This window comes from Stigmatopora nigra, chromosome 16 (assembly GCF_051989575.1).
Source record: "Stigmatopora nigra isolate UIUO_SnigA chromosome 16, RoL_Snig_1.1, whole genome shotgun sequence".
Taxonomy (NCBI): Eukaryota; Metazoa; Chordata; class Actinopteri; order Syngnathiformes; family Syngnathidae; genus Stigmatopora; species Stigmatopora nigra.
Genome location: NC_135523.1, coordinates 335,754 through 359,291, shown reverse-complemented (window position 1 = coordinate 359,291; position 23,538 = coordinate 335,754). Strand labels below are relative to the sequence as shown.

Below are 23,538 nucleotides of genomic sequence, written 5' to 3'. Positions count from 1 at the left end.
TGTGAGATAACCCCCAAAGAAAAACATTAAGTCAAATATAATTTCCATTTTTATTAAAACAATACAAACATTTGGAGTCAAGTTATAAAAGAGCCGAGGGGCCCCTGTGTCCGGCCGGCTCCCACCATCTTCCCCTTTTTTTTCCTAAACAAAGTGGACACTTTTTGTAATATATTCATATATATTTATGTGTATAAAAAGCACAGTAAAATGCGAAAACAAAATGAATTCACAAAGTAGAATGTGTTTGACAAATTTGGACTTTTCCCATATTTGGACATTTTCATATAAATGTGACCCCCCCCCCCCCCCCCAACATACACACACATACACACATACACATACACACACTTTTGTTCTTCATTATTCACAACGATAGATTGGCAGTGTTTCTTCTCTTTACCGAAACGTATAAGGCACATACCTCAATGCAATTTCCTCCTTTAAAAGGAAAGTTTTGTCCATGAAAAAGTCAAGAAAAAAAATCAATGCCCTGCTACAAAAAAGACCCAAAAAAGTACCAAAAAGTACCTCATTGCTGGAACTCTAAACTACAACGTACAAAAAAATAATAATATTAAAAAAACAACATAAGACTAACACTGGTGACCACGTCTGAAATACTGAAACGCTTGCCATTTAAGAGCTTTGGAGGACACAAAATGATCAAAAGTAAACCCACACGTTACTGTACAGCATAAAAAAAATTGTGCTGCTGGACCAGCGTCCATTTAAGACCAACGTACGTATGCGAGCGAGGACCTGAAAAAGGAGAATATAAAAAAAAAAAACTATTAAAAAAAAAACACAGTGACAGTATATACATCAGAGTACCGAACCAGACAATTGCAATCATCATACTTGATTGTTTTAGCCTAGCCAAAGTTATTTTAGGATGAAAAAAAAAAAGAAAAAACATCATGGGGTAGAAATACTGACAGGAAATCACGGAAGGGAACTTCATTCCCCGTCGGGCGCCGTTAAAAGTCTTCCGAATTGGTAAAAACATGATGCAAGCAGCCGACTGCTCTTTCAAAAATTCGGCCCCCGACGGACGCCGACTTTACTTGAGCAACATGAAATTTGGTAGACATGTTGGTCATGAGTAGACCCACAAAAACTCACTGGATAATCCTCTACGTTGGTCACTTTTTTGTGTGTTTTTGGATGACCTAGATAGAACATTTTAGATGAGCCACAAGACAAAGCTGGCCCCCAAATGAGTCTATATTATCGTTGTGGGCGGGGCATGGTGGCAAGTAATATTTGGAATGACTGTCTTATAAATAAGACCCGCTTTTTTCTTTATCTTCTTGTGCTATTGTTTTTCAATAGCCTGTACAAGCCTGCAAAAAAAAAAAAACATGACGATAAGCAAGAATACTGTTTTCCAAAAGTAAGCGTTGGTCGTCGTACAAAAGAACGGCTGAGAAAAACAGCCTTGATTCCCCAAAAAGGATACAACTATGAGCTATACATTATTTTCATCTCGCTCTTTGTGAGTGTCCATCTATTCCAAAGCGCTCTTTCCACTTTTAGCCTTCACGTGTACCATTTTTCTTTTTTTTTTGTCTGAGAGGAGAAAATGAAGTTAGTGGAGACTACTGCATGATGGCCAGGAACTTGCTCTCCTCGGCCAGGCTGCTGAGCAGCGAGCTCATGTCGCCGATGGCCATGTTGTGGACGCCGCCCGAGGCCCGCGGGGTGGTCAGCCGCGAAGAGGTCCTGGAGAGGCCTTGGAAGACCGAGGGGCTCAGGGGGCCCGACAGGAGGCTGCCTCGCTCCAAACCCTCCTCCAAAATGGCCTCCAGATCCAGGCCGTCGTCCAACGCCGAGGCGGGGTCTACCGTGCTGCTGACTTGGTCGCAGGCGGGGGACGGGAGGGACACGGCGTCCCCCGGGAAGTAGTGCTCTCCTACCATCGGGAACGGCGCCGTCTTGGGATCGCCCAGTCCGTAATGGAGGGGTCCCAGTTCCGCTTTGGGCGCCGTCGGCGTCCCGCCGTTATGGGGGACTTGGACGTAGCTTCTCGGGTGGAGGTGGTTCCTCACGGGGTTCCCGTACGTGTCCAAGGACGGGGGCGGGCCTCGCTGATCCCGGGAGAGGCTCGGGAGTTGGTGGTGGTCCGCGCCGGGCACACTCTGGTCATTCAAGTTTTGCCCGAGGTGGTTCTGGGTCCCGCCGGCTCGGTACGGGTAGTCGTCGCCGGTCTTGGGGAAGACGGCTCCGTCCGGGGCGCCTCCCCTGCTTTCCGCGCACCAGTTGGGGGACGTCTCCGACTTGGCCCCGGCGGGGCCTGGCTCCACTAGAGGGTGAGCGCCGTGGAAGGCCGGCGGCGGCGGGCCCGGCTGTAGCGCCGTGTACCCGAACCTGCCAAAAGCCCGCGGCGGCAGCTGGCCGCCGGGCCACCCGGGGCCCTCGCCATCCGTCCGGGGAGAGCGCTCGGCGCTACCGGAGCTCACTTCGTTCCACTGGATGGGAAGGAAGCCGGGGCTCCGCCTCTGGAGCGCCCGCTGCCGTTGAAGGCGGCCGTCGGCCCGGAAATCCGTCCCCTCGCCCGTCTCGCCGGGGCCCGTCGGCTCTTCCCCGCCGGCGCCCTCCCGCGCTCGCGAGCGCAGGTACTGCAACATGTCGTCGGGGAGGATGTCTTCGTCGCCGAAGAGAGGGGAAGCTTCTCCCTGGCCTTCCGGCGCCGCCGCGTGCTCGGCCACGCCCGGGGCGTACGTGGGAACTCGCGGGTGGTAGTGGTGACTCGGTGGGTGGCGGGCCTCCGGGGGCGGGGGCCGCCGATGCGGAAGGGGCGGCAGAGGGTGGAGGTCGCTCAGGCTGTTGAAGCGCTGCACGGGGGGCAGGGCGCAGACGTCGGAGGGTCGCGTCCGCACCGGGTCGCTGGCCCTCCGCTCGCCCGGCGCCGGACCCTCGCCGGGGTAGGGGACCCTCCCGGCGTAGTCGTGGCAGCGGCGCGCCGCCACCAGGGGGGGCAGGGCCTGCCCGCTTCCGCCTTGCTCCATCATGGCCACGTGAGCTTTCAGGCTCATGCGTTGCATGTTGGGAAGCGGCGTGGGCGGCGGGCCCCCGGTCGCCACCGCGTACTTGGCCTTCAGGTGGTAGTGCTGCGCCGGGGTCAGGGTCAGCATCCCCCGAGAGCCCGCCGCGTCGCCGCCCCACACTCCCCCGTGGTGGTGGCCGGCGCCGGCCGGGGCCCCGCCCCCGGAGTGGCTGGCCTCGCTGGAGCGGCGGGAGGCGTCGGTGGAGATGGGGTCGTAAGAGTCGGTGGAGCTGACGTTGCGCGGGCGGCGCCGTTGGGCGGCGGCCGTGGGCGGGCCCTCGCTCTGAGAGGCTTGGCTGGAGCGCCGGCTGGAGAAGCACGGCGAGATGCCCGAGGAGCGCCGGCTGCCGCTCAGGTAGGCCGAGCTGGCGGCGCTCCCGCCGCTGTCGCGCCGCTCCCGGAGCAAGTTGAACACCGTCAGCTCGGCGGTGGGGGCGCCCGGTTCGGGGTGGACGGGGCCTTGAGCCCAGTGCTTGCCCAGACAGGATCCTGTGGAGATACCAACATATACGAAATGAGCCCCGGAGGGGGAACAAAATGCGAAAAAAAAAATTCCAAGTTTTGGGGGCGCCGTAAAACACGCTCACACGCATTCTCTATCTGCCGTCTCCAATTTGCATTCGAGATGGAGACGGCCATCGCGTCATCGGCGGCGACAAAACTCACCCTTGGCCTGGATGGCGGCCAGCGCCGAGCCCTTGGGGGGCGGCGGCGTGGGGGCCAGGGGTCCCGGGCCCGGCCTGGGCGCGGCGCCGTTCACCTGCTTCAGCCTCTCCATCTTCAGGTGCTCCATCCAGCGCGGGGGGCGGCCCACGGCGCGCCTGGCCTGCAGGGTCAGCATGGCCGCCGTGGCCGTGGAGACGGTGGAGTCCATGATGGGCGGCGCCCGGCGGCCCTCCTCCACCTCTTCGTACTCGTCCTCCGCCTCCAGTTCCAGCTCCTCCGTCCCGTCCAACCCCTCCCCCGCCGAGCGTCCGGCGCTCACAATAAACTGGACTCCACCGCCGGGATGGACGCTGACGGGGGACTGGTCACTGCCGCGTGTAGACTGACCGCCAGGGCTTGGCTGAGACGTCTGGGGACAGACACGGACATCTTTTTTAGTAACGGTACGTGACGGACATGGGCGGATGGAGACAAATATGCGTGGGGTGGCAAATATGTCATGCTCGATTGGTAGGAGTCGGGTGAATTCTCTTTTGCACGACTTGAAAAGCTAAAAAAAAAAATCCTGGTATCCAAAATGCGGTCGGATGAAATGAGAATGTGAAATAAGGAGATGGCGGGCGGCCACTCTCACCTGATTACCCACTGTCCTTAGAAGACAACAAAGCAAAGCATCGGATAGAAGAGAATATGGACTCGTTAGCACAAGCTTCATTCGGAAGGAAACATGGCAACGTGGCTTTGGATTTCCCCCACTGGTGCCAGATCGAGGACCATTTGTAACTTTGGCACGGTCCAAACTCCTGGTTTGGTCACCAAGGGGAGAAAAGCCAAAATGCAACGCAAAGCGACTCGCCACAAGTTGAAAACGGTCTGGGAAGCTCACCATGGGCTTCTCGGTCTTGATGGACTTGACCTGCAGACACTCGTCCCGCTCGGAGCCGACGTGGTTGCCGTACTCCCTCCCGTCCACGTAAGCGCCCAGGCCCCGAGCGTTGGGGCCCGGCTCGCGGGGCGCGGCGGGGGGCCGCGGGTAGTCGCCGCGCTGCTTCTTGGTCACGTGCGCCTCGGGACCGTGCACCGTCTTCACGTGTTTGCGAAGGGAGCTGGGGTCCGTGTAGCGTTTGGTGCAGCCGGGGATCTTGCAAACGTAGGGTTTCTGGCGGGGGAAGACATGACGTTAAGACCGGGTTTTCACCGATCGCAAATCCCGACCCTTACCTCGTTGGAGTGCGTGCGGTTTTGATGCTTGGCGCGGTCCGAGGCGTTGGAGAAAGCCTTGTTGCAGCCCTCGTGCTCGCACACGTAGGGTTTCTCGCCCGTGTGCGAGCGCAGGTGGGTCTTCAGGTTCTCCAGGCGGGAATAGGCCTTGCTGCAGCCCTCAAACTGCCAGCCACAGAGAGAAAGAAGGTCAAAACCGGCGTCCAAAGCGTGGAGGCCGGTCGGGCCTTACCGTGCACTTGTGCGGCTTCTCGCCGGTGTGGCGTCGCATGTGGACCACCAGCATGTACTGGGCCTTGAAGGGCTTCTGTTCCCTGGAGCATTCCTCCCAGCGACACACAAACTCCTTCTTCTCGCCGTGGATGTGGTCGTTGTTGATGTGCTGAAAAACATTTAAGGAACTTTTTGCCAACATTCGTCTAGCCGGGCACTTGGGAAAATATTTTCCGGTGACCAATCCCGCGCAAAATGATGGTGCGGTCGATGAGCGTCAGCCCGGCCTCCCCTCTTCGCCCCCCGGATTGATCTCCTCGGCCGGGGGCCCCTTAGCCGCCGATTTGCCGGGGGTGGGGGGCATCCCAGGGGCGACCGATCGCCCTGTCGGCCGGCCGCTCGATATTGCTCCCGAGGGCGACGGAGGGACGGATACGCGGCGGACGGCCGCGCCGCCGAGGCGGGAGGCGCTTGACGGATGTGATGCACGAGGCGGCGAGAGGGGAAAGCTAATGGCAATTCTTATTGGATCGATAATCTCCGTGCCGAGCGGACGCCGCGACATCGACAAACAGGTGCTGATAGCGGCCCCGCCGCGCTTATTCGTCTTCCCCCTGCCAGCTTATCGGACCGCCAGTGTAAAAACGCCACCGAGATGGATTTAGAGGGGGAGGCGGCCGACAAGGGGCGCCTTTGGGGGGAGGCGGGGGTGCCGTGGTCGCACGCCGACACTCGTTCCCGAGTCCGGATTAATGGTGCCGTCGTCGTGAAAAACGCGTCAGACATAGTTTCTTTGTAAACGGACATAAGACGAAGCAAAAAAAAAATTGGAGCGGCTCACTGGCCGTGGGTTCGAATCCCGCTCGGCGGAGGGATGATTAACAGAGCATTGAATGGTCGTCGAAATTGGCCTGAGCACGCACGCTTGTTTTAGCCATGGGCTGGCTCCGGCACCCCGACAGGCGACCGGATGGGAAAATTGAAGGAAGGAAGGAACGACGACGGGTGGGCCGTGGGAGAATGTTTACAAACCCTGCCCCCCCCCCCCCAACCTGCTAGCGGCCCGCCACGCGGTTTAGCTTTTATCAAACGAGCGCCTAATAAATCATCCGCTCTTTGGTGATGTCACTCGGCAAAGCGCTTTGTTGTAAAAGCGCCAAAAGACGGCAAAAGTGCGTCGGGGAGGGGGTCGTCGGGGAGGGGGGTCGCCGGGGAGGGGGGTCGCCAGGGAGGCGGCCGCCGTCGGCGTGTGGAATTCGCCGCGCTCTTTTCATCTGACGGCGGGCGAGATAGTCGGCGCCGATAAGCGGCCTAATCCTTCTCTCCATCAGAAAAAAAATCCGCATTTTACCAATTAAAGGCCAGCGCCTGCAGTTAGAAAAAGGGGGGCGGGGCTCAGTGCCTTTTTTGGGCTATCGTGAGTGCCCGCAAATATTGACGGCAAATGGAGGAGGATGGATTGGTCGCTGGTTGCCGATCAGGTCAAAAATATTTGGACGTTTTTTAAAGAAACAACTTTAAATTGTCTCTAAAATAGCCCTTAAAGGAAGATTTGACTGAGGCAACGTCACCATTTTGCTGATTAGGACATCATTTTTGTGGAGTGCGACACATAGTTGGAGGCTTTTTTTGTGACTAAATCCAAGTTGGGACTTCTCCAAATTGCCTTTGTTTGGCCTTGGTGGAGGTCTTCTCTCTATCCTACTTTTCCTTCTTTATCTTCAATTCTCGCCCTCTGGCAAATTCACAAGACAAACGCGGGGGGAGGGAGAGAAGGGGGCGCTCTATTGTTTGCTTATATGGAAATACCCCCCCCCCCCCCCCCCAACCAATCAACCCGACCACCCCCTCTTCGACACCCCTGCAGGCAGGCTTGTGAGTGGGGGGGGTCCAAATACTTGACTTATTCTATTACTGCCAAGATGGATGAAGGGGTACGGTGGTGGCGAGGGGGGGGGGGGGGGCGGTGGGACGGCGATAAGAGTGCCTGGTGGCGGCGGCGTCTAATTCGGGGAAATGACAATTGGAAAAAAAGCGGAAAAACAACGGCCACCGGGCGCGAAAAACATTTTTGCTGCCATTTTGACGGGTGAATAAAGAAGGCGTGTTCATTGGCCGATCCGTTTGAAACGGGAGCGGAAATTTGGAGAGGATGGCGGCGGGCCACCCGCTGCGATGCGGCGCCCCCGGCAAACTTCAGCCAGCGACCCCCCCCCCCCACTCAAAGCCGTCAGAAAGCGGCGCAAGAAGTTGTCAAATGGTGGTCGCCCTTCAAAGACGGACGGGCGGCTCACAGGTGAGGATATCAATTATAGATAGAGGTGAGCGGCGGGCGCCGTCGGCGGGGCGCCGTCGGCGGGGTGCCGTTGGCGTGTCAAGACGGAGAAGGAGTAGACAGGCTGGCGGGGGAGGCTTTCTCCCTTTGATGGGCTGGCCACCTCACAAAGGACACTCCAATCTACACAAACACCTTTGGGAGGGAGGGACGCCATTTTTAAGGCCCGCCTCCTCCGCCGCCGAGATTGACGGGCAATAGCCGGGCTTATCGTCTTGGAAAACAAGAGCGGACCGAGCGGTCGCCGGGGGACAGCTCGCCGGACAAAATTAAGCCGTAAACTTGACGGGTCGTTACAATTGGTCCAAATCCTCACTGTTGTACATTTTGATAAGAAAATAGGGGGTGGGCAATGACGAGATATTTCTTTGAATCTTTTCTATTTCTTTCAAGGAAAACCATTTTTCTATCTCCGTTAAACTTTTTTTACCTGGACAAGCTGCTCCTGGGTATCGAACTCGCGGCAGCAGCTCTCCCAATGGCAGTTTGTCTCGTAGACCACCTCGGGTTCGTGCTTGCCTTCGTCCTTGTCGCCCTCCTCCTTCACCAACGTCATGCCGTCGGGGTGATCCTGCACAAAGTCCACAAATATCACTCAATTACAAAACAATCTGTTTTTGTAGGTTGTTATTTTATATTTTCCATTCACTACTTGATCACGGATCATTTGATTTACGGAGACATAGTGTAGCGTATCCATACCTGTAACGTCAGTGTGGCCGGGCTGGGCATGGCCTCCTCGGGCTTCATTTTGGAGCGCTTGTGGTGCATGGGGTCGCCGGTGCTGCTCACCGCCGACTCGCTGGTGGGTTTGGCCTGCGTGCGGAAAGCCCACGTCATTTCCACAGCCCCTTTACAAATGGCGCTAATAAAGATGGAAGACGGCCTCCCGAGCGTGGGCCCGCACATCCGGGTAAAGCCCGCTAAAAACCCTTCGCGTCCATCCATCCGCGTCAATCGCCACTCCTGATTAATGGAGCCGGCGGCGGGACGCCGTGCTAACAAGCCCCTCGCCGTCGGCCAAGTCCCGGGAGGCGCGACGCCGTCGCGCGGGACGCTCCTACCCGCCCGTGGTGATGAATGGCCGCGGGCGCCTCAAAGTACCCGAGGACAGATGTGTAACGGTGTAAAAAGAAAAAATGAAAGCACGGATCACCTGCGAGGAGTCCACCGACACGGCCGAGCGCTCGCCGGCGGCCGGCCCGGAGGCGGACGCGTAGCCCGAGACGGGTCTCTGCGCCACGAAAGCCGGCGTGGGGTGGATGAGGGGCGGGCTGTGGCCGAAGGCCGAGCCCACCACGCCCGGCTGACGCCCCATCAGCTGCTGGTGAACGTGGAGGGCCACCGGGGTGGGCGGGTAGGCGAAGCTCAGGGCGGGGCTGAAACAAGTCAGACGGGGGACACTTTTACAAACAGCTCAAAACATCAAAATTGACTCACTAGCATTCTACTAAACGCAACGACCAATAACTGAACGGCAAGTCCTTCCAGGTTATCGTATGTCATGTCCCGTGCGTGGCAAAAGACAAACAAAAACACGGACCGGGCGCCTCCGTCCATTCATCGTGACGTTCCACGGCTCATAAGTCCGCCGATCGTATTTCCGGCCCGGAGGAAATCGATGGGCCCGGACGCATCTGGGGGCCCCGTGAGCCTGTCATATCACTCATAAGCGCGTCGCTTTGGCCTATTTGGCGCCTGTCAATGCAACGGCGCCGTGACGGATGGGGCTCCTGCCGCGGGGCGCTGATCAATGACGGCGGGGGGGGCCGTGGATCTTCCCTTCTATCGCAACGGCCGCCGGGGAGGTTCGCTTTCCACCCGCGTGGCTTTACCGGCCTTCCCCATTTTGTTCTCCGGTCCGTTCTGGGGCTCACCTGATGGCGCCGGCCGACAGGTGGCCGTAGGATCCGCTGGTGGAGGAGCTGGAGCGCGAGTTGTTGAGCATGGTGACCAGCGAGTTGGGCGAGTTGCGGATCATGGTCTGCAGGTCCAAGCTGTGCTCCGACAGCGGCGAGATGGGCAGCGGGCGCTTCCTGCTGGGACGCGACGCCAGACGGGGGCTGGAGAAGCGAGAACCTGCCCGCCCGGGAAGAAAACAAACTTTATACAACAGTTACAATGCCAATACGTCTCGCCGTCCAATTTGAGTCCTCATTCAGACGCCGCAGCTCGAAAAAAAACCCGTGCCATTCTCCCCACGCGCACAAAGAGCCACGGGTGGAGATTAAAACACGACTTTTGTTGTCTTTTAACGCGCCCATGTCACAAACAAGACGGCGAACAACGGCGTCAGGGGGGCGGAGTCGGCGGGGGGGCGCCGGCAGGGGATGCGCCACTTTGTGACACAATGACTTTGTGACTCCGGGCTGGCAAATCAAACATTTGGAATTGTTTGACAAAAGACAAACAAAAGCGGACGGCTTACGCGAGGAAGATGGCCCCGCCCCCCCACGCAACCTCCGCCACCGCCGCCGCCACCGCCCCCGTGCTTCCGTCCTCCGCAATCCATCCATCTCGCAAATGTAAACGCTCCGTCTCCGGCTTTGACACATCCCACGATGACGGAACGCTCCCCCCCCCCCCCCCCCATTCACATGTTAATCGGCGCGCGCCCGTCGCCCCAGTCGGCGCGCCGGCGACGACCGCAAAGTCTCTGGGAAGTACGGCCGGCTCTCAGACCCCGGACGCCACGTGAGCAGAGCGGCCGTCCATAAATCAAGAGTGACGCCCGAGCGGCCGTCCCCGTCCCGGCGTGAGGCCGATTCATCATTTTGCCGCTACGCTAATAAACATCCGTCCAACGGGGCCTTTCGCCAACCCGCGTTTTCCGCCCCCCGCAAACTGTAAGGTGTCACGATTGTGCAGAGACGGTGATTTATCTGACTTCATTGGACGCCGCTGCGGCTCGTAACCGGGAGATTCTGGGTTCGAAAACCAGGATTTGGTTAATTGGCTTCTTGTGGTTGAATTGTGAAGCGTAAAAAAATGAAGTAAGGTCGTCCAGTTATTTAGTTTGGAAGTGGCTAATGTGACGATTAAAAAAGAAATCCGGCATTAAATCCAGACGTAATACAGTGATAGGATCATTAGGCGCCCAGAAGGAAGGCGCCATTGTTTCCCAGCCAAGGTAATTAGGGCGTATTCCGGATGATCACGTCCGCTTTATTAGCGGCGGGGATCACGGGCCGCTCTTAAGCAAAGAGCCGCGTCAAAGCGCCCCTAATTGTTTGCACCCCCCCCCCCCCCCACCAACCACCATTCATCTTTAAAAAGTGACAAAGAAGAAAGGATTTCCGGCCAATGACGGGACGCAATTAATTCCCCCGTAGGCGGCCCACTTGGCCCACTTTTAATGACTTTTGCGGCTCGCCGTCAAAGCTCCGACCCGGCCCGTTTCAAATCACGAAACGACAACAAGACGGCGTGCTTACCCTCCATGGCTTGGAGATACTCCATGTGGAGGGCGTTGGCGGAGTTGGCGGCGGTGGCCACCGAGGGCAGCAGATCCGAGTAGGGGCTGCGGTGGCCCGCCAGGAGCGCCATCTGGTGGTAGTACTCGGAGGGCGTCAGGCCGGCGTGCGGCGCTAAAACACAACATGGGGAAGAAAAAAAATCATTTTAATGTCACACGAATTTGATGGGCGGTTAGCGTGTCCGCCTCGCAGTTCCGGGGTCGTTGGTTCGAACCCATGTTCTACCTGAGCCTGCGTGGGTTTTGGATCAGGTTGTACCTCCCCCCACTTTAGCTCGGATAGGCGCCGCCACCCTCCACCACCATTGAGAGGATAATGAAATGTAGTATTTTCAATACTACATTAGCCAAGCGGCGCTAAAATCTTTTCTTCCGCCATCCGTGTAGCATTTAGCCATTGGTTAGCCGTGGTTAGCCCGCCACGTACGCTGGCACGCAAATGTTTGCATCTGCCGTGCGCAGATAGGCGGGCGCTTCCTTAAACGCCGGCTGCGGAAAAACAAACAAAAGGCCTAAATCTTCCCGCCTGGATCTGCGGCGGCACGTTGGCGACGTCGCTCGCCTGGTTTGCGACGCCACCCCTCCTCCCCCCCGGCCGGCGCCCATTCACTTTCCGAGCGCCCCCCCGAAACGTAAGTCCTCCAACCGGCGCCTAAAAATAAACATCTGGCACCTCCCCGATGCAAATAAGACGGCGCTTTTTTGGACGGCGACGGGGAACGCGCGGAGAAAGCGCAGAGTTCAACGCGCCCCCGACGGCTCTCTCCGCAACGGAGGAGATTTTCGGCATCCCGGCGTTGGTTGAATGGCGGCGGGGAGATGCTAAATGAATTTGATCTGGGTATTATGTCCCCGGTGGAAGTGGGGAGTCGCCCCATTGTCTGGGCTTTGCATTTGCATCGAGGCTACGTAATGTGGCCCGTTCGGGGGATGGCGAACGCCAAAGAAAGAGCGAGAGAAAAGAAAAGAAAAGAAGAAAAGAGAAGCGCTTGGCTCGGGCTTCCCGAATAAGAAACGTTGGCACGGGCGGGCCGGCCCGAGGGCGGCGCTCGCGCCTCCTGACTCGGCGCTGACGTGGCGCCCCGCAACCTTCTTCTGCACTTTTACAAATAAAACGGGGCCTCCATTGGTAATGGTAAATGGTAAAAAAAAACAGTGGAAATTCAAATAATTCAAAAAACTAATACAAATCTGGCCAAATTTTCAACCCTGGTGACCTTTGACCTCGCCTGAAATATGGCACGGTCTCTTCCGCAAACAGAAGTTCCGCCGTTTTCTCAAAAAAAGGTTAACAAATGCTCAAAGCGGCGAAGCGACGAGGCGGGATTAGCGGCGATAATCCCACCCACATTTGAATCTTCATTAGATCCCGTGATTCATCGAAGGCCTTTGAAACGGCGTCCAATGAGAAGGCGCCTCGCAGCCAAAGCCGGCGACGGATGGCTCCATTAAGGAGACCGTCGATTACAGATCTCATTAGCATGAAAATGCCACGAAAGCGATTATTGATGTAAAGAACTCAAAATAGACCCTCGTCATGATGTCAAATGCTTTACCAGTCATCTCCCCAACAAATCTCTTTCTCTCACGAATGCGACTTATAGTCCGACGCCACTTTGGTAAGCAGGAATTAGCTCCGTCGCTAACCGTAGCTCGCCGATGTCGTAGTTGACGATAAAAGCATTCATTCATTTTTCAAAGAAAGGTGGCGCTCACCGTCGGCGGGGCTCAGGCCTCTGCCGGCCGACAGCACGGAGAGGGAAGGGCTGGCCAGAGGCTGCAGGGAGCGCAGGTAGTCCACGTAGGGGTTGATGTACGGGTGCGACGGGTGGAAGGGCGACTCGGCCCCCGCCGACGGGTTACGTTGCGGCGAGATGCGAATCAGGGAGATGTCCGAGAAGGCCGGGCTGCCCGCCAGCGACGGAGGCCTGTGGAGACAAAAATCCAAAATGATGGAGACATCTTTCACTTCAAATGGATTATTAAATAATAAAAGTTTCCGGTCGTGGCCGGGCCATTTTTCAATGTCATTTTTTTCTGTCCTTCCTCTTTTTGAAGTGGCGAATAAAAGCGGGCAAAAGTTCTTCCCCCCGCCCCACCGTAATTGGCTAGGAGGGGACGGAAACTTCCTAATGACGGCCTTTCCCCGAGGATTTGCCACAAATCCACATATCGGCCGCGCATTAACCGGCCCACAGATTACGGCGAATTAGCCCCCCCCTCCCGCCGGAGACCCCGAGGGCCCCGGGTCCGGCCGGCCCCAGACTTTGCTCCGCCTTGACCCGGGAAGGAGGCCGGGCGCAACGGTCCAATTACGAGCCGGCGTCCCAACGCCGAGTGCGGCTAATGAAAGAGCTCAGGAATGACAACGCCGCCGCCGCCACCGCCGGCTAGCCGGCTAACGGCGCTTTTCTTTAATTAGCCCGAGGGGCCCGTGCCTTCAAGGCCGTTAGGTCAGGTGGAAGGACAAATAGGGAATGGCGCTCGGAGATGTTACTTTCTTTGGGGAAAGATACATTGATCCGGATGGTTATCTTTTAGATCGCATTGAATTCTGGACCTAAAAAAGCACACTGTAAAAAATGACAGAAATTGAAGCGCCAGACATTGGCGTTTTTTTTTTTCTAAAAACAACATCCCGCGGCGCTTACACGGCAGGTCGTAAAAGACGCCACTTTGAGCCGCGGGGAAGGAAATGGATTCCACGTCTGCGTTACCAACTCTTTCCTAGTCGGGGATGACAGTGCTTCTGCTTGAAAAGTCTATCCTTGTCGGTGGCGGCCATTTTGGGTCAAAGGCTGGTCTTTTCTGGGCCGCACGCTCTCGTTTCTCGTCTATCTGAGGTCGCTTGGGGTTCATGGGTGGCTTCCCGTCGGGTACGGCTGGCTACTTTCCGACTTTTGACTCAAGTCGGGTGCGTATTTGGACGTGGCGGGGTGAAACCTTTGCTTTTGATTTGAGATCATTTCCCAGTCACTTGCTGTTGATGGGGGGCCGTTTCAGGTCACTCCCTGTTGATTTGAGGTTATTTCTGGGGTCACTCAGGCTGGGAAAGCACGGACGGAGAAAAAGGTCCACCCGCCGTAGCTTTTTTTTTTCTTCTTTTCTCTTTCCACGGCGCAATCAAGGCTCATTTTTGTCTGGCCAGATAAGAAGAAAAGTGAGGCAACATGAAAGGCAAATTTCCCCCTGCGGTAACGTCAAAGGAATTAGGCGCTTTTCTTTCCCTTACATGAAGCAAATATAGGTACGAGACGTGTTGCCTTTTGCGCCGTGAAATCCATCACGCTTCTTAATACACACTTGCTAGCTAGCTAGCTAGCTAGCGTGAAAGGGGAAGGATGGACAAGGAAGCCGAAGCCAGAAGCCGCCTTATTTTCATCCATCTTGTTGGACTAATAAAACGTCAAGCGGCGCCGCTTGATATTTCATCATCGGGCCGGGGTCGACAGCGCGGGGGCGACGTTGCTAAACGCAGGGGGGCTATATTTGAAGTAGTATAAACTCTACTAAGTTATTTTGCCAACATGGCATAGAAAACGTCGTACCCCAAAAACATTTGAATTGAACGGTCGTGGTGCTTTTGCGGCTATCAGCGCAAAACGGACGTCCCATCTGATAAGACGGCCATCTTAACGCGCCGCAAATCCATTTTGGCTGCTGTGAAAGCGGCCCGAATTCACACCGATAAAAACATGGAGAGCTGCCGTCAAACTGGAGGGGGGGAAAAAAAAAACATCATTTTGGGCGCATTCGCTTCATTTCCGGTCATTTGTGGGTCACTTTCTGTTCATTCTGGGCAGATTCCATCATGACATTTTCTTAATTATCCGGACTTTCACTTCATGTCATTTCCCGTTGAATTGGAGTGACTTTCCGTCACTTTCTGTTTCACTTTCAGTTGATTTCCTGATGATTGTGGGCCATTTCCTTCCTGTTATTCTCAAAAACAATGGCCGCCGCTAGAGAGTGTTTCTTTAGCGGCGCTCACTGTTGACACAGTTCAGAAAAAAAGACATTTCATTTCGATTTTTCTTGTCATTCGTTTCGTACGAGAAAGGCAATGGAGGTTTTTTCCGGGGGGATTGGGGTGGGGGGGGGGGGGGTCTTTCCGTTATCAGCGGGCCTCAGCCGCGCACCTCCGTTGTGCCGTAAATGGAGACCTCAAACGTCAATTGCTGGGGATAAATGACGGGGGGGGGGGGGAAGCTAATCCGCTAATGTGCCGCAAACACGGGAAAAAATGTTGCCCCCCTGAGCCTCCTTTTATTAATGACACTTTACTTGATGTCATTGCCAGCATTTACAGATTAGGAATACAATAATAAATGTGGCTCCTAATAGCCGCAATAGTGACATTGTTGTAAAAACATCGCTCGGTGACAAGTGGCGACCGATCGTCAAATGGATGGGTCGTTTAGGGTTAAATACGTAGAAATATTGGGCGTCGTTTTTCTTTGTTTTAGCACTAGTCCGAATTATTTGTAATGAAAAAGCAAACACTGTAAAAAATGTTCCATTGAGAATAAAAAATGGCAACACTTTTTTGTGTACTGTCATATATTGGTCGACTCATTAAAATGGCACACGTGACCCCTCCAACATTGAAAGGCAGAACCTGCAACCCCCTTCCCTTGGCACTGCCCCCTTTTTCCACCCCCCCAAAAATCTCGTTCAACTCCATTTAAGGTCCTGAAATGTTGCTCCAAAAAGGAGGAGAAAAAAAAGTAGCGCATCTAATAGAGCAGCTCCAATCTGCCCCATATATTTATCTCCTTTCTCTCTAAATCCTGCATTTTCACAGCGCCCAACTTTCTCCAAGAGCCCCCCCCCCCTTCTCCGCTGCTCCCCCCCCCCCCCCCCTTACTGAAAATTGAAGAGGCTTTATGTCAAATGCGGCTCAAGCCGGCCTCTCCATATCAAACAAACGCGGCGCGAAAAATTACCGCGGCGACGATAAGGCTGCCAGATAGAAGCTCCCAGAGCCGGTCGCCGAGGACCGGGGAAGGAAAGGGGGGGGCGGGGGGTGGGGGGTTACTTTAGGCGCGCCGTGGCCAAGGCAAGTGACTCTACTCAATTATACTGCAAAATTGCTATGACTGAATATTTTTCATTCAAGTGAGCGATAGTATCGGCCGGCCTGCAATGCAGATAAATAAAGGGAGCCTTTCCGTCAACAATAAACACCATTAATCATGGAGAGAGAGAGCCTGTCCCTAACAGACAGTCCTTCACGGACACCCCCCTACCCAAGCGGCGGACGCAACAGCGCCACCTAAAGACGGCCAGCCGTAAACTGTGGTATTGTAGGCCGGGGGCGTTCAAACTTTTATTTTTCTCTGTAGCTTTTAGAAAAGTCAAAGTCCAATTTGAAATAGGAATTGTGGTTCAAAAAAGTTATTAAAAAATACATTAGCTACGACAATCCTTTTTGAATGGGAGGGTCGGCGGCAGCGATGAATTTGATGGTGCTATTAGGACAAAATACAAGAAAAGTCAGGAATATTTGTCAAAACTTGGTATTTTTTCTTCTCGGGCAAACTTTTTCCGGCAAAAATTGCACTTTTCTCCGATGCAATTGACGGTGGGGTACAAAAGAAAAAGGCGCACAATGGCACTCGGCACTGAATTGAACCCCAACAAGCAAAAAAGACTTTTTTTTTTTCTCTGTGCGACAAAAAGTAGCCGAGCGCCTTTTGTCTCGCTATTGTCTTCCGCCGCTCGCGCTCGTCCTTCCTTACAAACGAGAGTGCGAGCGCACCCATCCGTACCGAGGGGGGGGGGGGGGGGGGTGCTCGGCGAGATAAGGATGCGCTCTTTATGCCAGGCGCCGCCGCTCCTCCGAGCGCAGATTGGGCGCCCTGACAACAGTTTATGTAAATAACAAAACAAGGCGAGCATCCTTGAAGAAAAAAAAAAAAAGGACGATAGGCGTCAAAGTTGGAGGGGGCGTGGGGGGGGGGGGGGGTGCTGCTACTACTTGGCCCGCCTAGATGAGGCGTCGGAATGCAAAATTCCCCCCTTTTCGGCAAGGTGGAATATTTGCATTGCGCTTGAATTATAGCGGCCCAACAGTCAATGACGCCACAAAAATGAATAAAATAACAAGATTAGACCTTTTTTGCTGCTTTGGAGGGCTACGGCGCAGCTGAACAAACAGTGTCCAAGTCCAAAAAAATTGCAAGGCCGCTCCGTCCAGACGGGCAGAAAATAACTTTTTTGGTCATTTCTGGAAAGCGTTCTGTTGTGAAAAGTGCCTGCGGAAAAAGTCTTGCATTTGTTTGCTTTTGCACTTTTTAACAATGGACGCTGGGTGAACGCAACGATGCGCTGGAACGTTGCTTGCCCAATGATTTTGCCATCAATAATTGAAAAGTACAGCTGTAGGAGCCCCCCCCCTTCCGCTTTCGCTTTGAGACACCCCCCCCCCCCCCCCCCCCCCCCACACACACACACACTTTCATTGACTCATTGCAAGTAATTATCTCCTAAATCCACAGTGGGTCAAAAGGCAGCTCAATCAATAAGAAGCTTTGTGTTTGCGGTCCACTCAACAAGACTCTGGGCATCGGGCGGGACCCCCCCCCCCAACACCCGGCACCCCCGCCGACCGGCTCTGATGCGCTCGTTGACTGCGCAAATAGCCGGCATTGTGGCCGGCGGTCGCCAGGCGACGGCGCTCCCGCTCGGCCCGTCTTTTCCGGGGTGGCGTCGTAAAAGGAGGGCCCCGGCCTCCGCCACAAAAGTGCCGGCGGGGGCTCGCGGGGACCCCCGCGAGGGGTGGCCTCTCTTAACTTTCAACAAGGAGGTGACGGCGCTCCATCGTCAAAGTTTGCGGCGATTCTTCGGCCTCAAAACGGGATTTAAGTCACTTTTTTTTGGTCTTATTCTGTACAAAGCACAGGAGTAGAGAGCAAAGCCCCATCGCCTTGATTGGGTGAAGTAGCCCCCGAGCGACTTTAATATAAAACTTGATAAAGTAAACGATTAGCCGCTGCTGTAATTGCGCTCTGTCGCCAGATTGGTGGCGCAAAAAAAGTCTTTAGGGGGGGGGGGGGGCTGCAAAAACAAAGGACAGTTGCTCATTTGAAGGCAAATGAGTGTCAGGCGCCTAATACGCAGCATATTTCATTTATGAGCTTTTAATTCAATTCCGCCTCCCGCCTCATAACGCCGCCCGTCCGGAGCGCCGGCCATAAATAAACATGTTTCAATTAGAGCCGTCGCGCTAATCGGACGGGACGCCGTTCGCCCAAACCGCCGTGCCGCCTTTTGGCGGGAAGGAAGGCGAGGGAAGGCGAGGGAAGGCGAGGGGGGAAGCCCCGGGGACGGCCGAGCTGGATTGATGGAAGCGCCGCGGGGTCCGAGACCGCCGTAATTACGGCCCGTAATGAGGGGCTGCATGGGAAAGTAGCGCAATCGTGGCGCCCGTCTACTTAGCCGCCGTTCTAGCCGCGCTAATGACCGCGGGGGGGAGGGGGGGGGGACTTGTTGAAAGCGAGAGCGTATCGACCCGTCGCCGTAACAAATATTGGCGGGGGATCCGTTGTCTCATAAACAACTCATCAACTGGCAATATATCCTAATCAAGCCTCTTTACAAATATTACACCAGGGCCATCCAACTATGGGACGACTGGCGCTTGATTTATAGGAGACCATCTTGGGATAGCGTCCCTCCGTCCAAAACTAGGTGCATCGCTAGAGAAACTGACTAGCGGAACCTAAATGCAAAAGTTGTTGTATTTTTTTTTGGACGCCTTGAAGGTGGCGCAGCGGTCGGCCGGCAGATAACCGGACGGAAGCGCTCGTCTCCTTAATTCGATTGGCCGGCGCCATCCTTCTCCGCCTGACGGATAACAAGCCGGCCCATTTGTCGGCGGCGGTGGCGGCGGCGGCGGCGGTGGCGGCGGCGGCAGCGGCCGTGTTTGCCGGCGCGTGTTGCCCCCATTATCTGCGCATAAGCTAAATGCTAAATTATATTTGCCATTTTGTTTGCCTGGACACGGGGCATCAATCAGCTCCCCGCCAGAGGTGTGACGGGAGGGCGGGGGTTGGGGGGGCCAGCGGCGGGCGCATCAAAAATTCATTACGCTTAGCGCCGCGCCGGTCGGGGGGAGATATGACGGCGTTGAAGTAGACGGGGGATGGGAGGGGGGGGGGGCACTGATAATGATGAAGAATATCAAACATAATGCGGCCCAAGTAGCTGCCCCGTCCAATTTGTCGCGGCGGCGCGCACCCATCGCTTCCTCCTCCGCGTCCCAACAAACGCCAGGCGTGCCGACACGGGGAATACAAATGACCACGTGTCAAGGAGGGGGGGGGGGGGGGGTCGGGGCAGTGGAGGAAAGATGGGAGGTTTTCATTTATCCTTACAGGGGACTGCTTTAACTCATTGGGCGCCATTAACGCCGCGAGACGTCCCATCCATTTCAAGCGGGAAGCTTCAATTTGTTCACTTAAAATATAGAGCGCATTTTCCGGACTATAAATCACATTTGGCTGTTAGGTTTTTGAGGTTGTAGTTATGTGAAAAAGACATGATATAAACACATTCCTTTTCAGCGCATTTAAATATTTTTTTGCTACTTTAACGCAAGTTTGTTGGAAAAATTTTAGAAAGCAGAAATGCGACTTACACGTGGAGAGGCGGCACCGGGGACGGCTCGTAGATGTAGCGACCTTGCGCGTGTCTGTCGTCGATGGGCACCGGAGGGTGAAAAGCCGGGAACAATTGTGGGGCGCCTAAAAACAACAACAACAACAACAATGTTAATGGAGGCAAAACAAACTTTTCAGACTGCATTCAAATGAAATACGAATTCCAATCCAAGTATCCATAAAAATAATATGGTTTCTGAACGAATGGGCGTGGCGCTTTTCCGTGAAACTTGGCGCCTGGACTTGAACAAACACGCTCCCCCGGCGCACGTGTCGCTCCCACGCCAGACCCCGTCGCCCCCGCGTGCGTACCTTGGCTTGTTTTTCTTAGACGTAAACTTGATTCTGCTGGCCGAGCGGAAACATCTGGCGGCCGGCGGGGCGACAGGTGGCCCACCACGGCTCCACAAACGAGCCTTTGTAAACCCGGCCGGGGGGGACAAAAGTATTGGGACGCCTCTCTTGCGAGCGGCCTTAAAAAGCAACGGTCGGAGCGCCAGTTGAAAGCTTCCCGTTGAGCCAAAATGGAGTCCTCACTAGAAACAAGGTTAAATCTCTTGACAAGGTTGGTAACGAGGAACTGGTCCATTCTCCAAAACCACAATAAAATCCGGAAACCTGACAAGCCGCTATCTTGACAATCCGACTTGAATCCCTGGTCGTGATTAAAAAAAAAAAACATTCCCACGGATTCCTTGATTAAAATCTCAAGCCAGAAAGCTGACTTTATCTGGCAACCCCAAGTTAAAACCTGGAAAGGTTTGATCCCCAAATCTTAAGTGGGAATCCCAACAGCAATCCCCCATCAAATCCCCCTTTTGACCAACTACATTACCCATGATGCCTTTGTTCCTTTGCGGTTGATTTGATTTCAACTGGTAAGTTTACTTAAGCTGTCTAAACAGACGCCCCCCCCCCCTTTTTCCGCTTCCACATTAGCCAGGCAAACGGCGGCATGTCACCGGGGAGAATGTACACACACTTGAGCGCTATTTTTTTCTTTTGGGGGGGGGGGGTCACAATCTGTCCTGCGATCCATCTCCACCACTTCCTGTGGGGGACGCCACCGCCAAATTACGAGCGCTCTCCCGGTTAGTGAAGAGGAGGGGGAGGCATTTCAGGTTGTTCACGCAAACCCAGGGGGCGCTCTCGGGGGCAGGGCGGTTCCTATTATGTATGCCGGGAGCTGAAAGTGGTGTTTTGATGGAGACTTTTCATCATGGTCCAAGTTTTCCCTCATAACGACCCTGATGTCACTTTTGCGCACAAACCCTGTTTGTTCTTTTCTTTTCTTTTCTTTTTTTTTGCACGTCATTAAGACACAATTACAAGCGGGTCTTAATAAAAGGCAATTAGAGGCAAACTTTGACGAGGTTCATTAATTTGCTGGCTCCAGAATGTGCGAATACGAGTCCCACTCAATTAAAACGGGCACGCTAATTGCCTGGGCCTTTATCGGCGGACGCACGCTAATTGCCTGGGCCTTTATCGGCGGACACTCTGACGCCGTCAAAAGAAGAGGATCAAGCGCAAGAAGAAAAAAAAATCATTTTTCTATTTTGTTCCATTATTATGGACGGCGTGGACATATCTCACTTGGCTCAGGGATTTCAACAGATAACAAAGAACCAAAAAAAAAGTCATTTCAATGTCTTTTCCAACCCCCCCAAAAAATGAAAGTACATCACAAGTTCACTGGAACTACAAAAATAGCACAACTACAAACAGAATTGGAGTAAAATCTGAGAAAAGTGACCAGAAGCGCAGATAACTTGACAAAAATTCTGGTGAAATGAAAAGTTCCCTAAAAACTGAACAACTACGGCCAAGACCTGTCCAAAAACTAAAGACTAGGGAAGGGAAAGCCAAAAGTGAGGTCCCCAAATAATGATAAATAATCTGTGTCTTCAAAGTCAGAATTCACAGTACGGAAAATGAAACGATAAGGCCCCCCCAGCCCAAAACCCCCCACATCTCCAGCACCGAATGATTGAATTACCTGTACGGTTTGAGGCCTAATAGACTAATTAGCAACCAATAAACGGAGTATGGCCGCCCGCCTTTGAGAAAGAGCTGATCTGGCATTGGCTCCCCACCCCTTTCCCACCCCTTTGCCGCCCCCCCGTCGGCTCGGATGAGGGAGCCGGGGTTATTTGGCCGGGGCCTCTACGGAGCGCCAATCTATCTCCGGCATTTGCTGCATTTCTCCAGATCGGGATAAGCCGGGAGGAGGGGGAGTCAGTCCGACAAAGCGCTCAGAGCGCTCTGAGCGCTCAAAGCGCAACGTGCCGATCTCTCTTCCCCCCGCCCCAAAAAAGCCTCCTCCCCCGCTTCCTCCCAGTTTTGCAGCTTGGCTCCGGCTCCCCTCCCTGGGCCTTTATCTCTGTCCGATCCAGTTCTCTCTCCGACACCAGGCCAGTTGATTTTAAACCTAGAGTCGACTATATTTGATTTCCGGCCCGCGGAGGAATTTTACGTGGCCAGCGATTGCCAGGAATGAAGGGTGGCGCTGTTTTGTCTACTAAGACTCTGTTCCCCTCATCAAAGTGCCTTTATCGCGCCCATGTGCCAGATAAGCGTAAACATGCGCTGGAATGTTTTCCAAATAAAGAGCGGGCCAAATGTTTCCTGGTGAAAGGCAACAACAACAACAAGCAAAGTTGACCAAAAGTGACTAAACTAGACCAGCTAGCTTGAATTAAACGACATTACAATTAAGACTGTGTTCCTACAGAGACATCAAATAAACACAAAGGACTAAAGATGGAAATGAGTCATATCAATATTTTCATTAATATAATGAAATAAATCCAACTCCCTGCCCTTAAAATGAAGGTAAAAGTGGACTTAAACAATAGTTAATCACTTGTTTTCCAAAACAAGGACAAAGTTGTAATCCGTTTACCAGCGCAAAATAATCCGCAAAGACGCTAAAGTGCGACCGAGGGGATGAAAAAAAGCGGCAAAATATCAGGCGGGGGGGGGGGGGGGGGGGGAGAGACATGACGGTCACGCTCCATTTGGGCCCGTTTGTCACGCGGGTGGCGCTATGGGCTTCCCGACACACCCGCTCACGGAGAGACAAATCGGGGGGAAAAAAAAGTGGAGCTGGGATTAAGTACCGGCAGAGTGCTTTAATGAGACCTGAAAAGTTGGCGGGGCCGCTCGGGGCCGGTGGCTCTCCCAGAGGTCCGCCCCGGCGGCCCCGGCGGCCCTCCACGGCCCTCCACGGCCCCCGCGGCGCCTGGCACATCAAAGGGAGAAGGGCAAAGACGGTCGGGAGGCGAATGGCGAGGAATCCCTTATCTCCTCCTGAGAGGATGGCGCTCTGGCTGTGGTTTGGCTTCTGGCTTTGGTTGTGTGCTGGGAGATTGTGCGGAGCCGCCACCTGTCTCAAGCATCTTTCAAGGCAACGCTAAAAAGCTTGTGATGAGCCTGACCTCCCTTTCTTTTATGTCTCTCTTTATTTTAGGCTCTCTTTTTCCCCCTTGGCCCACCGAGCCTCACTGACTGACTGACTGAATGACTGGCGCTCTTCTTCTTCTTCCATTGACGTCTCCACTCACGGATTTAATTGTCGTGTAAAGGCATCCAAAGGGCCGGATGGCGCTACGTGGGGAGGAGCGGGTTCTTCCTGGGGCACCTGACCAAGTCCAAGTCCTGCTAGCCTGATGTAAGGGAAGTTGCTGGAGTCAAAACGGCGTTTTTGGCGGAGACAGTGATTGAACTGATCATCAGCAAGCCAGAACAAGCAATACATGTTGAAATTATCATAAAATAGATTCAGAAGGGGCACCTGTTGACCACTTCTAGAAGAGTTGACTTGGCTGATTTCCACAAATGTATTTTCAAATATTGACCCATTTTCACATTCTTTTTTGGGCCTTTCTGGAGCGGATTCACTTCATTTAAATTG

General features: G+C 54.3%; 1 protein-coding gene across 1 annotated transcript in view; it reads right to left on the bottom strand.

The window, feature by feature from the left end:
• Positions 1-325: 325 nt before the first annotated feature.
• gli3 (GLI family zinc finger 3) overlaps positions 326-23,538 on the bottom strand; it is a 50,520-nt gene continuing 27,307 nt past the window's right edge. Inside the window, exons 5-16 of the mRNA XM_077735944.1 lie at positions 19,601-19,706; positions 12,676-12,887; positions 10,919-11,071; positions 9,362-9,563; positions 8,641-8,863; positions 8,187-8,300; positions 7,915-8,055; positions 5,169-5,318; positions 4,937-5,101; positions 4,602-4,874; positions 3,716-4,124; positions 326-3,538 (exon numbers count right to left, since the gene is read on the bottom strand). Of these exons, the coding sequence (XP_077592070.1) occupies positions 1,602-3,538; positions 3,716-4,124; positions 4,602-4,874; positions 4,937-5,101; positions 5,169-5,318; positions 7,915-8,055; positions 8,187-8,300; positions 8,641-8,863; positions 9,362-9,563; positions 10,919-11,071; positions 12,676-12,887; positions 19,601-19,706 (4,085 nt within the window). The 3' untranslated portion in view covers positions 326-1,601. The remainder of the gene's footprint in view (positions 3,539-3,715; positions 4,125-4,601; positions 4,875-4,936; positions 5,102-5,168; positions 5,319-7,914; positions 8,056-8,186; positions 8,301-8,640; positions 8,864-9,361; positions 9,564-10,918; positions 11,072-12,675; positions 12,888-19,600; positions 19,707-23,538) is intronic.